Source organism: Heptranchias perlo, chromosome 4 (assembly GCF_035084215.1).
Source record: "Heptranchias perlo isolate sHepPer1 chromosome 4, sHepPer1.hap1, whole genome shotgun sequence".
Taxonomy (NCBI): Eukaryota; Metazoa; Chordata; class Chondrichthyes; order Hexanchiformes; family Hexanchidae; genus Heptranchias; species Heptranchias perlo.
The window spans coordinates 45,915,403-45,929,607 of record NC_090328.1 but is presented as its reverse complement, the minus strand read 5'-3'; the positions used below and the strand labels follow the sequence as shown (position 1 = coordinate 45,929,607).

At 39.7% G+C, this 14,205-nt stretch overlaps 1 protein-coding gene across 1 annotated transcript in view; it reads right to left on the bottom strand.

Annotated features, from left to right (window-relative positions):
- Window positions 1-13,774, bottom strand: part of fam81b (family with sequence similarity 81 member B) — a 30,257-nt gene extending 16,483 nt beyond the window's left edge. The window contains exons 1-4 of the mRNA XM_067982177.1: window positions 13,717-13,774; window positions 10,225-10,474; window positions 6,603-6,721; window positions 3,964-4,093 (exon numbers count right to left, since the gene is read on the bottom strand). Of these exons, the coding sequence (XP_067838278.1) occupies window positions 3,964-4,093; window positions 6,603-6,721; window positions 10,225-10,474; window positions 13,717-13,757 (540 nt within the window). The 5' untranslated portion in view covers window positions 13,758-13,774. The remainder of the gene's footprint in view (window positions 1-3,963; window positions 4,094-6,602; window positions 6,722-10,224; window positions 10,475-13,716) is intronic.
- Between the last annotated feature and the right edge of the window lie 431 nt (window positions 13,775-14,205).

The window sequence follows — 14,205 nt, the reverse complement described above, 5'->3', positions numbered from 1 at the left end:
CCTCTGATTTGGATCATCAGGTCCTTGGAATTTATTGACTTTCAGTCCCATTAATCTCTCGAGTACTATTTTTTTTACTAATACTAATTTCTTTCAGTTCCTCATTCTCGCCAGACCCTTGGTTCTCTAATATTTCTGGGAGGTTTTTTTTGTCTTCTTCTGTGAAGATAGACAGAAAGTATTTGTTTAATTTCTCTGCCATTTCCTTATTCCTCATTATAAATTCTCCCGTCTGTCTGAAAGGGACCCACATTTGCCTTCGCCAGTCTTTTCCTTTTTACATACCAATAAAAGCTTTTACAGTCCGTTTTTATGTTTCTCGCTAGTTTACTCTCATTCTATTTACCCTTTCTTTATCAATTTCTTGGTCCTCCTTTACTGAATTCTAAAATGCTCCCAATCCTCAGGCTTACTGCTTTTTCTGGCAAATTCATATGCTACTTCCTTTGATTTAATACTATCTTTAATTTCTCTTGTTAGCCACGGTTGGACCACTTTTCCTGTTGGGTTTTTGTGCCTTAAAGGAATATATATTTGTTGCAAATTATGTATTAATTCTTTAAATGCTAGCCATTGCCTGTCTGGTGTCATACCTTTTAATATAGTTCCCCGATCAACCACAGCCAACTTGCGCCTCATACCTTTGTAGTTGCCTTTGTTTAGATTTAAGACCCTAGTTTTGGATTGAACTACATCACTTTCAAACGTAATGAAGAATTCTATCATATTATGGTCACTCTTCCCTAAGGGCTCCTTTACAATAAGATTATTAATTAATTAATTCAAGGGGTGTTGATACCCTCTGTTTTGAGTGGACAGGGGCTCCAAATGCTAACTATCCAAGTAAAAAGTTGATAATTGCCATGTATACGGGGGAACTGGAGGCAATAATGTAGTAGAGAGAACTGGAACATGGCTACGTAAGGAACAGTACTGGCAGTTATACATTGCAGGATATAATGTATTTAGAATGGATAGGGAAGGAAGAAGGGGGGAGTACTAATTAGAGACAACATAATGGCAAGAGAAAAAAATGGACATTAGTAATATTAAGACAGATACAGAATCCATGTAGATCGAGACAAAGGATAAAAAGGGATCAATCACATTAACAGGCATATTCTACAGACCACCTAATAGTGGAAGGAAAGTGGAGGAAGAAATAACTAAGCAAATCTGTGAAATAAGTTTTTTTAAAAATCAAATAATAATCATGGGAGTTTTTAACTATCCCCAAATAAACTGGCAAGAAAAGGTAGGGAAAGGTGAAAGGGGAATGGAGTTTTTAAAGTGTGTACATCACTTCTTTCTTACCCAGTATGTGAGAAGCCCAACAAGAGAGGAATCACTGCTGCATCTAATAATGGGAAATGAATTGGAAAAGATAAGAAGTAAGTGTAGTAGAACATCTAGGCAATAGCGATCATAACATAATAAGGTTTAAAATAATGATTGAAAAAGACATAAGTAGGACAAAGACCAAAGTAACATTGGAAAAAAGGTAATTTTATGGGGATGAGACTGGAACTAAGGAAAAAGTGAAAGATCAAGGGATAGAACAGCAGTGGGAAATATTTTAAAAGGTGATCGATAGAGTTCAAGAGAAATATATTCCTCTAAAAAAACAAGAACAAACTAGACAAGAATGAAACACAGTGGATGAATAAAAAGATAACGGTAAAATTGAAACAAAATAAGGCATACTCTAAGTACACAGACAATAAAGGAGAGGATGACTAAAGGGATTATGAAGGGGTTAGGAAGGATGTCAAGAAACAATTAGGAAAGCAAAGAGAAATTAAATTATCAAGGAATATAAAAAGAAATAGTAAAGTATTCTACAGACACATAAATAATAGAAGAAAAATCAGGATATGGATAGGGCCACTGAGGGATACACAAGATAAATTCACAGATACAGCAAAATGGCAGAAATATTGAATAATTACTTTGCTTCAATATTTACTAGGGTGACTAACAAGGTGGGTATGACATTAGAAGAGGAGATCAAAAAAGGTACAACATTTAAGATAGAAAGGGGGGAGATAATTGATAAACTAATCAAACTTACAGAAAGGATAAAACCCCTGGTCCAGATGGATTGCATCCATGCATATTAAAAAGTTAGGGAAGAGATAGCAGAGGCACTATTACATATATATAAAAATTCATTAGAAAAGGGAATAGTGCCAGAGGACTGGCAGACAGCTAATGTTATTCCTATATTTAAAAAGGGAGAGAGAACAAGTCCAGGGAACCTAAACCAGTTAGCTTAACATCAGTGGTAGGAAAGATAATGGAAACTTTACACAAAGATGTAATAGAAAAACATCTAGAAAATGAAAATATAATGAAGAATAGTCAGCACGGATTTCAGAAGGGAAAGTCATGCTTGACAAACCTTATTGAATTCTTTGAAGAAGTAACAAAGAGTAGGCGAGGGTAATGTAGTAGATGTGGTATATTTGGATTTTCAAAAGGCCTTCAATAAGGTACCACATTGTAGACTCATGACTAAGGTCAGAGCAAGTGGAGTCAGGGGACAGGTAGCAGAATGGATAGCAAGCTGGCTACAAAACAGAAAACAGAGAGATGGTGTTAAGGGTAGCTACTCAGACTGGCAAAAGGTGGAAAGTTATGTTCCATAGGGATCGGTGCTGGGACCAGAGTTGTTCACAATTTACATCAACAATTTGGACTCAGGAATCAGAAGTACAATTTCAAAATTTGCGGACGACTCGAAATTGGGGGATATAGTTAATACAAAGGAAGAATGCCTCAAAATGCAAGAAGACATTAATAAACTTGCAGAATGGGCGTGTAATTGGCAAATTAATTTCAATATAGCTAAGTATGAGGTGGTGCATTTTGAAGGAAGAATAAGGATGCCACATTTTGCTTGGATAATAAGAGTCTAAATGGGGTAGAGGAACAAAGGGATCTCGGGGTACAGATATACAAATCTCTGAAAGTCGCGACGTAGGTTAATAAGGCCATAAGAAAATCCAAACCAAGCGCTGGGGTTCATTTCTACAGGGATAGAATTGAAAAGCAGAGAAGTTATGTTAAACTTGTATAGAACCTTGGTTAGACCACACTTGGAGTACTGTGAACAGTTCTGGTTTCCATATTATAAAAAGTATATAGAGGCATTGGAGACGGTGCAAAAAAGATTCACATGGATGATACCAGAACTGAGAGGATATACTTATCAGGAAAGACTAAACAGGCTGGGGCTCTATTCTCTAGAAAAGAGAAGGCTGAGAGGAGAACTGATAAGGTCTTTAAGATAATGAAAGGGTTTGATAGGGTAGATATAGAGGAAATGTTTCCACTTGTGGAGGAGTCCAAAGCTAGAGGTCATCAATATAAGATAATCACTAATAAATCCAATAGGGAATTCAGGAGAAACTTCTTTACCCAAAGAGTGGTAAGAATGTGGAATGTGCTACTGAAGGAGTAGTTGAGGCAAATAGCATAGGTGCATTTAAGGGGAAGCTAGATAAGCAGATGAAGGAGAAAGGAATAGAAGGATATGCTGATAGGGATAGATGAAGTAGGGAGGGAGAAGGCTCGTATGCAGCATAAATGGCTGCATAGACCAGTTGGGCTGAATGGCCTGTTTCTGTGTTGTAGATTCAATGTAACTAAATGTAAGGTCTAGGCAACTGAGCAGCTCCCAAATTTCCAACAGTGTTGCTGCAAGAATAGCTACCAGTAAGTTCAAGAAAGCACTAGAGTAATTTGTCTGTTGATATATTCACCCTCTTCTGTGGGGTAGCACTTGTCTTCTTCTCTGCACCTGACAGTGTGGATGAAATCACTGGTCTCACCATGTTAGGAAGCACAAGCATGAACCTGATTCTTCCCACTCTGATTTGAAAGGTTTCAACAACACCAACAGCTTGCTTTTATATCATGATGTCCATTCACATAATTATCTTAAAAACATTTTCTACCAACCTTCCTTTCCAATTCTTTCATTTGTACTTCCAGGGATGATTTAGCATCTTGAATTTCATTCTTTGCTTTCTGAATCTCACTGCTGGTTTCTCTGATATCCCCAGCAAGCTTGGAGATACTGGCATCACACCTTGAATTGGGAAACAAGATTTTAAAACCACTGTAATAATTTAAATAGACAGAAAATCAGGCAGGCTCCCTTATGGGTGTGTGATATCCTCTCCATCCTTTTTTTTTTTTTTTATTCGTTCATGGGATGTGGGCGTCGCTGGCAAGGCCGGCATTTATTGCCCATCCCTAATTGCCCTCGAGAAGGTGGTGGTGAGCCGCCTTCTTGAACCGCTGCAGTCCGTGTGGTGACGGTTCTCCCACAGTGCTGTTAGGAAGGGAGTTCCAGGATTTTGACCCAGCGACAATGAAGGAACGGCGATATATTTCCAAGTCGGGATGGTGTGTGACTTGGAGGGGAACGTGCAGGTGGTGTTGTTCCCATGCGCCTGCTGCCCTTGTCCTTCTAGGTGGTAGAGGTCGCGGGTTTGGGAGGTGCTGTCGAAGAAGCCTTGGCGAGTTGCTGCAGTGCATCCTGTGGATGGTGCACACTGCAGCCACAGTGCGCCGGTGGTGAAGGGAGTGAATGTTTAGGGTGGTGGATGGGGTGCCAATCAAGCGGGCTGCTTTATCTTGGATGGTGTCGAGCTTCTTGAGTGTTGTTGGAGCTGCACTCATCCAGGCAAGTGGAGAGTATTCCATCACACTCCTGACTTGTGCCTTGTAGATGGTGGAAAGGCTTTGGGGAGTCAGGAGGTGAGTCACTCGCCGCAGAATACCCAGCCTCTGACCTGCTCTCGTAGCCACAGTATTTATATGGCTGGTCCAGTTAAGTTTCTGGTCAATGGTGACCCCCAGGATGTTGATGGTGGGGGATTCGGTGATGGTAATGCCGTTGAATGTCAAGGGGAGGTGGTTAGACTCTCTCCTGTTGGAGATGGTCATTGCCTGGCACTTATCTGGCGCGAATGTTACTTGCCACTTATCAGCCCAAGCCTGGATGTTGTCCAGGTCTTGCTGCATGCGGGCTCGGACTGCTTCATTAACTGAGGGGTTGCGAATGGAACTGAATTGTTCCTCCATGCTCTGCACTCGGCTCATCGTCTACTTCCAGGTACAGGAAGGTCTGCCCTTAATCTTTAGGAGGTTATCTTTAGAATTAGATTGTGTTCACGTTTGAAGCCTCTTCCAGCCTCCAACAAAAATTCATCTGAGACACAAAGGGATCGGGAAGCCAAAGGTAGTGAGGAAAATGAGAAAAGCAGGGAAAACAGAAAGACGGAGAAAGAGAAGAAACTGTCGACTAACCATGAATTCCATCAAGGAAATTGGGAGTCAGTACAAAGGCAGCACAGGAATGTAAAGAAAATAATTATTATAATTCTTAGTTGCATGACTTATCTTTTTATGGTGTACCAGAGATGAGAGAAAGTATTATAGATTACATCAGCTGTTATCTCCACGAGTAGTTGAAAGAGGTGCACAGATCCAAATCTCATGAATTTACAAAAAAACATGCGATTTCAGGAAATTGCACAATTGGCAACTCTGTCAGCTTTTGTACAAAAAGATCAATAAAAATTCATTCAGAAAAATTAGCAGGTAGTGTTTGGTAAAAACTGAAAATAAGGAACCTCACTAGATAGAGCCTATTTAGTATTCTAAGTTATTTGAAACTCCCAACTCTGGAACATTTTATAGATATTGTAGAGACTGTAGTTTTTATTCTTCTGATGCTCTTAACATTTTCATTCCTTTTTAGTGATTTTTAGCTAGGAAATTGTGCAGTTTGAAACCTTGTTTGTCAAACACTGAGCAGCAGACCACAGTTCAGCCTTTGGCTGTAGCACCACAGAGTTGTAAATTGCAGACAAGTACACCATTTATATTGTCAAAATATACAAGGACACATGCTGAAGAACCATGGAATACAAATTATATCTCACATGCAGACTGACCTGAGTAATAAATTATGGTCCACACCATCAATGAGATTTAATTCAAATCCCACATATCTTATTTATATCACACCTCAGATAAATAATTAAAATAGTAAAAAATAAATATAACTTCAAATACAAACTTATTATTGTGCAGATTGCAAAATGGCCCTGGTGATGTTGCTGCCCATGGGATTTTCCACCCGCAGTGCTATTTGTTTCACATTGTGTTGTGAACATCATGAAATACATAAAGAATATTTCTGAGATGACTATGTGGGGGTGAAATTGGACATGTGCGAGATGCAAAACAGGCGGAATCGCATTTGCCAACCGTTATATGACACGGCCGATATTGAAGTCAATGGATCTGATTATCGTGCGGGGCATATTAATGGGAGACCGATACGATGCCACCTGTTTTGCACCCCCGCCCATGTCCAACTTCACCCCTTGTATATGTGCAGGCCAGGAAATTATAGAAACTGTCAGGATTCTGACCTCCAGTATAGTGTTTACTCTTGTAAAATCCTCACAAAACAAGAGCTGCTTATAAAGTGATATGAATGAGCTCAGAGTGTGATCTTTGCCTCAGGACAGATGGAGTGTTTCTGCACTTTACCCTTGCATTTCGTGCTCCATCCCTAGTACCTGGCAACTCTTCCACGGAGGTCCCCAATACCAGCCAAATGCTTGTGGTCCAGGCTCTGAACTGCAAAGCTAGTTCCTGCAGTCACACCATCTCTTGTTCTAATCTGCTCTTCCAGAACCTAGGAGGACATTATATAATTTAAATGTTGTATTTAACATAGTCAAAGAAAAACATTTAACATTTCCAACACTACTTTTTTTTTTGAGGGGGAGGATTTTTTTTGCAAGGTATGGATGGGATGTGCATGGATTTTCTATCTTTTGCACCCAATGTCAGCATCAAGCACTTCCGGGTGAAATAAAGAACAGTTTAGATACAAATTAAAGCTCCCTCAATGCTGCTGGAACATTTGTCTAAACCCCAAGTGCAGAAGTGCCCCCTAGCTGCCCCCTTGTGTGATATTGGACCTCTCTGAATGAAATTTCCAAATAAAACTTAAATGAAAACAATTCTGTGATGTGGGCTTATGCCCATTAGGGAAGGAGTTGGAATTGTCCCTGATTAATTTCACATAGGAGATTTGCAATCAAAGGGAAAGGAGTATATAAAATCAGTCTATTCTGCATTCAAATCCAGATCCAGAAATGAGTGAACAGTGTTTTAACCCAATGCATCACTTAATCTCCTAACACAATGTTTTTGCTGTTATTTAAAAGTATTCTCTAAGGGGGCACCAAGTTGAAGTCAAAACAATTCACAGTATAGAGGGAAAATCAGATGTGTAACACCTCTGAGTGGTACAGGTAGAGATTAAGGAGTTGATTTTAACTCCCTCCACCCAGCAGAAACTGTGCCTAATGTGCATAAATGATGATTTGATGGCTTCAAACTTTAGTTTTCATGCCTAAGAGGGACTTGACAAAGGAATATGCCGTCAGTTCGGCACTTTCCTCGGGCCTTGATTGTTTACGCAGATTTTCACTTGAATTACGCAGGTTTTTATGTTCCGGCATATGCTAATGGTTCTCAGGGAACTTCGGCATAACTCGACGATGGGAAAATTGGTGTAAATTTCAATGTGACTACCATGAGAAATCAATTTATAAACGATGAATTAAAAGAAAACTAATCAAGACAAAAAATTGAAAGGAAAAACTGATAACAGAGGGAAACTTACATTTACCAAGATAATATCGGAGCTGACACAAACTTTAACTTTTATCTCTGGATGAAGAATGAGTAATGGCGAATTGGCAGCTCATTTTACACCTTGTCCGATTTTATTTTTCACAATGGAAAAGAAAATCAGACAAGTTGTAAGACAGGCTGCCGATTCGCTAGCATCCGTCTTTTTCCCAGCGATAAAAGTTAAAATTACAATCAATTTTAATATATAACAGATTAATACTGATGATATCACCTGGAGGAATTGGCTTGAGCGATTTAGTAAGACTGATACTGTGAGGAAGCTGACATGTGATTTACTGTACATCAGTCTCTAGGTGGCAGACTTGTGGCAGTTACGTGGATTGAATGTGTTTGGTACTGAGTGAAACAGATCACACAACCTGGATTCTCCTGATTTTCTCAGAATTTTAGAGCCACACCGACTTTGGGCAACATAAAATAATCAGTCCAAATGAGGCAGCCTCACTCATACCCAGACTGGTGAAAAGGAGGCTTATGACAAATGTAATGTTCATAATACACTAGAGAACCAGGCTGAATACAGAAAATACAGAGGAGATCTAAAAAAGGGAATGAGGGGCAAAGAGAGAGGATAAGAATAGATTAGCGGCTAACATAAAAAGGAAACAAAAGTCTTTTGTAAACATATAAATAGTAAAGGGGTAGTCAAAGGAAGGGTGGGGCCGATCAGGGACCAAAAAGGAGATGATCTTGTGAAGGCAGAGGGTACAGCTGAGGTACTAAATGAATACTTTGCATGTGTCTTCACTAGAGAAGAGGATGCTGCCAATGTAGAGGTAAAGGAGGAGGTAGTAGCGATATTGGAGAGGATAAAAATAGATAAAGAGAAGGTACTCTAAAGGTTGGCAGTACTCAAATTAGAAAAGTCACCCGGTCCAGATGGGATGCATCTTAGGTTACTGAGGGAATTAAGGGTGGAAATTGTGGAGGCTCTGGCCACAATCTTCCAATCCTCCTTAGATATGGGGATGGTGCCAGAGGACTGGAGGATTGCAAATGTCACACCCCTGTTCAAAAAAAGAGGAGAGGGATAAACCGGCAATTGCAGGCCATTCAGCCTAACGCGGTGGTGGGGAAAATTTTAGAGACAACAATCTGGGACAAAATTAACTGGCATTTGGAAAAGTATGGGTTAATAAATGAAAGTCAGCATGGATTTGTTAAAGGAAAATCATGTTTGACTAACTTGATTGAGTTCTTTAATGAAGTAACGGAGAGGGTTGATTAAGATAATGCAGTTGATGTTGTGTAAATGGATTTTCAAAAGGCATTTGATAAAGTACCACATAATAGACTTGTTAGCAAAATTAAATGGACAGTGGCAGCTTGGATACAAAATTGGCTAAGGACAGAAAGCAGAGAGTAGTGGTGAACGGCTGTTTTTCAGACTGGAGGGTAGTATACAGTGGTGTTCCCCAGGGGTCGGTATTAGGACCACTGCTCTTTTTGATATCTATTAATGACCTGGACTTGGGTATACAGGGTAGGATTTCAAAGTTTGCAGATGACACAAAACTTGGAAATGTAGTAAACAATGTGGAGGATGGTAACAGACTTCAGGAGGACACAGACAGACTGGTGAAATGGGCAGACACATGGCAGATGAAATTTAACGCAGAGAAGTGTGAAGTGATACATTTTGGTAGGAAGAATGAAGAAAGGCAATATAAACTAATTGGTACAATTTTAAAGGGAGAGCAGGAACAGAGAGACATGGGGATGTATGTACACAAATCTTTGAAGATGGCAGGACAAGTTGAGAAGGCTGTTAAAAAAGCATATGGGATCCTTGGCTTTATTAATAGAGGCATAGAGTACAAAAACAAGGAAGTTGTGCTAAACCTTTATAAAAGACTGGTTAGGCTGCAGCTGGAGTATTGCGTTCAATTCTGGGCACCACACTTTAGGAAGGATGTCGATGTCTTGGGGACGGAGCAGAAGAGATTTACTAGAATGGTACCAGGGATGAGGGACTTCAGTTATGTGGAGAGACTGGAGGCACTGGGGTTGTTCACCTTTCAGCAGAGAAGGTTAAGGGGAGATTTGATAGAGGTGTTCAAAATCATGAACAGTTTTGATAGAGTAAATAAGGAGAAACTGTTTCCAGTAGCAGAAGGGGTCAGTAACCAGAGGACACAGATTTAGGGTGATCGGCAAAAGAATCAGAGGGGACATGAGGAAGCATTTTTTTTATGCTGCGAGTTGCTATGATTTGGAATGCACTGCCTGAAAGGGTGGTGGAAGCAGATTCAATAATAATTAAATAAATAGTTGAAGAAATAAACTTTACAGGGCTAGGGGGACAGAGCAAGGGAGTGGGACCAATTGAATAGTTCTACCAAAGAGCCGTCACAGGCATGATAGGCCGAATGGCCTCCTTTTGTGCTGTATCCTACTATGATACGAGCTCCATAATGATATTAACAACATCAATCTCCCTGCTGATTATATTTAGCAAAACAAATAGAGTACCTCTATGTCAGTGCTTAGTTGTTTGAGGATACTGGTTATAACTTGTATGTGGTTTTCTAGCAGCTGTTGGGATATTCTCTCTACTGGGTAGTTGCCTTGGTTTCCTCTCAAGTAGGTAATGATGTCCTCTTTTATCCGAAAAGCTTGCTCTAGAAGTGTTGCAGTGGTCCTTTCCTGGTTGGATATACGATCATCCATGATTTGCAAGTGGCTTTTAGACACCACAGGAATTTTCAGAAAGGAGTGGTCTCTGGATAACCAAAATAAGAAGAAATACATTGAATTAATTTCACCTCACAGAAAGCTACCATTTAAAACTTATCTTTGGGTTCTCAGTTTGGGTTCCGCCAGAACCACTCAACTTTAGACCTCTTTGTAGCCTTGATCCAGACATGGACACAAGCTGAATGCCAGAGGAGAGGTGAGTGTAACTGCCCTCATGATCAAGGCACCATTCGAGTGAGTATGGCCTGAAGGAGCCTGGCAAAACTGAGGTCAATGGGGGAGGGGGAAACAAAAACCCTCCAGTGCCTGGGCGAAACTGACACAAAGGAAGCTGGCTGTGTTTGTTGGAAGCCAATCATTGCAGCTGCAGGTCATGACTGTAGGAGTTCCTCAGGGCAGTGTCCTCAACCCAACCATCTTCAGCAGCTTCATTAATGGACTTACCTCTATCATAAGGTCAGGAATGGAGTTGATTGTTGATGATTCTGCAGTGTTCAGCTCCATTCAGAACTGCTATGATAATGATGTAACTCATTCGAGCCTACAGCAGGACTTGGATAACCTCCAGGCTGGGGCTGGCAAATGGCAGGTAATATTCATGTCATATGCATCAGGCATTGGCCGTCTCCAACAAGGCAAAGTCCATCCACTTCCCCTGACTTTCAATGACATCGTCATCACAGAGTCCCCCACCATCAGCATCCTGGGGCTCCCTACTGACCAGAAGTTTAACTGAACTAGCCTTATAAATAATGTGGGTAAAAGAGCAGGGTAGAGGCTGGATTCTTTGCAATGAGTGGCTCACTTCCTGAGTCCTCCAAGCCTCTTCACCACCTACAAGGCTCAAATCAGGAGTGTGATGGAACGCTCAGCACTCGGCTGGATGGGCGCAGCTAAAACAACACTCAAGAAGCTTGACATCAACCACGACAGAGCAGTCCACTTGATCATTGCCCCTAGCACTGGACTGACTATTCAGTCTCCACCACTGCATACTATGGTTGTAGTATATACTATTTACAGGATGCACTGGTGCCACTTGCCCAGCTTATTTCACTTTGAATAACAAAAGCGTCATCACTTCCAAGTTCCTCTCCAAGTCACAAACCATGCTATCCTCAACATAGACTGCTGCTCCTTCATTGTCACTGGGTCAAAATCCTGAAACTTCCTACAAAACACCATTGTGAGGGCATCATCACAAGGACTGAGTGGTACAAGGACAAGGCCTAGCACCACCTTCTCAGGGCAACTAAGGATGGGAAATAAGTACAACCTTGCCGGCATTACCTATATCCCGAAGTCAGATAAGAAGAAAGTTTTGCAGCACATTTTTAATTTACTTAAAATGAAGCAGAAGCAAATCAGAATTGAGGAGGTAGGGAACAACCAATTGAAAATTAAGAAATGCAATGGGAAAGTTATCAATGAGAAGCTACTAATGACTTATGAAAACAATCAACTTTGCATAAGTAGCCAGGGGTAAAATAACTAGTCAGGAAAATCTACAAATTGAAGAAACAAGGAGGTGAACCAATGATGTCACTCAAGATACTTAATGGATTTTTAAAAAGCTGCCTTTTTTCCTTCAACATACCGATTACAGGCTCAAGATAAGGTTTCTAACAAACCAAAAGCACATGATTAAACATACCCATAAAACTATTTTTTGTCTCCTCGGGGTACCTCATTAATATTTTCCCTCGGAGGCTTCGCTCTCTCTTGCAGTTGATATTTTTCCCCAATCTTTCACTCTATCAGCTGAAGAGAGTAACAACTACATCTCTGTCTACTATTGAGTGTTTAATTTGTATTCAATGAGAGACACACAGACAGAGAAAGTGACACAGATGGATGACTAGAAATGATTGTTTTGTTCAAAATGTGAATTCTAAAACAGTTAATGCTTACAGAATATTGATTTGAAAACAAACCGCAAGATGAATTTAAAAAGCTTTTTGAATAAGTATTATCGACCACTTTTTTTAATGCAAGGTAAATCATGAACCTAACTCTGGATCATTACTACAAAAGCAAAATATCACAGATGCTGGAAATCTGAAATAAAACAGAAAATGCTGGAAATACTCAGCAGGTGAGGCAGCATCTGTTTACATTTACAGCTCCTTTAGACCCATCTTTTGTTTCTTGACTTGTTCCATTGTGCCTTGCACCATCATCCCTTTTGTCACTTAATCACTCCTGCTCTCCACCCTACCACTGACCTTCCCTTTTGTTCTTTCCTCCCCTCCCCCACCCTTTGCCTGGCTCTGTACTTGCTTAAAAACAGTTAAATCTTAAACTTCTTCCAGTTCTGATGAAAGGTCATCAACCTGAAACGTTAACTCTGTTTCTCTCTCCACAGATGCTGCCTGACCTGCTGATTATTACCAGCATTTTCTGTTTTTATTCTGGATCACTTTTACTGAGAGATCTTTAGCATTTTACTCAGCATTTCCTTTTAGATCCCCCCCTTGTCCCCTCCTACACAGAAGCACTCTTCACATTCACAGAGACACGTTATCTACCCGCCTTCACAAAACCCCCTCCCCCCCCACCAGGGTCACAAAGCTACTCTCTTCTCCTTGCTGCCAATTGTGGCTCCAACTCCTACTTAATTTTGCTTTGCTCCAGAAGTAGATTCTCTGCCTCACTGACCTGGGGAAAGCTAGCGAGAGATTAAAAGTTCCTGCCCTTAGCATGCAGTAGAACGTGGTTCTGGAGTGAAGTAGTAGAACCAGGTAAGAGCTGGACCCAAGACTAACTGGGGGTCACGGTTAACTTTGGTCCATCAATATTAAATGTCCTCTGTGTCTTATGAATCTGCTCTAAAATTATTACCTACATTTTTGGTTTCAAATGTTGCATATCAGAATGAGAAAGATGCACAGAACCATAAGTTGATATATTTGGAAGTATAAAATAACATTTATATATTAAATTAATATATTTTTTAAAAACTTTATTACAAAAATAGTTGGACATCAAGTACATAGAAAACCTTGGTTTTTTTTCTATGTTAGTCATGTCAAAATGTTAGGGCAGTAATATAACAGCTTTTTTGTTTGTATTTTAATAGCCAAAAGCAGTAAAATCAATAAGTATATATGTATAACCACAGGCTACCTAATGCTGACATGTTGCTTGACATGTACAGTTGAACAAGCTATGCTTCCCATTCTAGTCCATACCATGAGCTGGTCAGTCTAATTCATCCCTTTCAATTCAGCATTACTCCAAAAAGTAAACCAAGTTTCTCTCACTTACTTTTCTGGTACCTGAACCTGCAGAAAATTTTCTCTGGACATTTTTGTAAACAAAGTTCCAATTATTCACCAGGTCTCTAAAACAGGAGAAGACAAAAAACATCTTGAGCCAATGAAATGTTTTAAAATGTAGTAGTTATGTTCGGTACTCCAATTTAATTCTTATTAATTCATGTGATGTTTGATTTCAACATCACAGTCCCTTAGGCCACATATTGCAATGTTAACACAGAAGACATATTTACATGCAGCACTATCAATCATGTTATCATATACAATCTGTTTTGCTAGAAAGCTACAATACATATAAAATAACATTTATATATTAAATTAATATATTTTTTAAAAACTTTATTACAAGAATAGTTGGACATCAAGTACATAGAAAACCTTGGTTTTTTTTCTATGTTAGTCATGTCAAAATGTTAGGGCAGTAATATAACAGCTTTTTTGTTTGTATTTTAATAGCCAAAAGCAGTAAAATCAATAA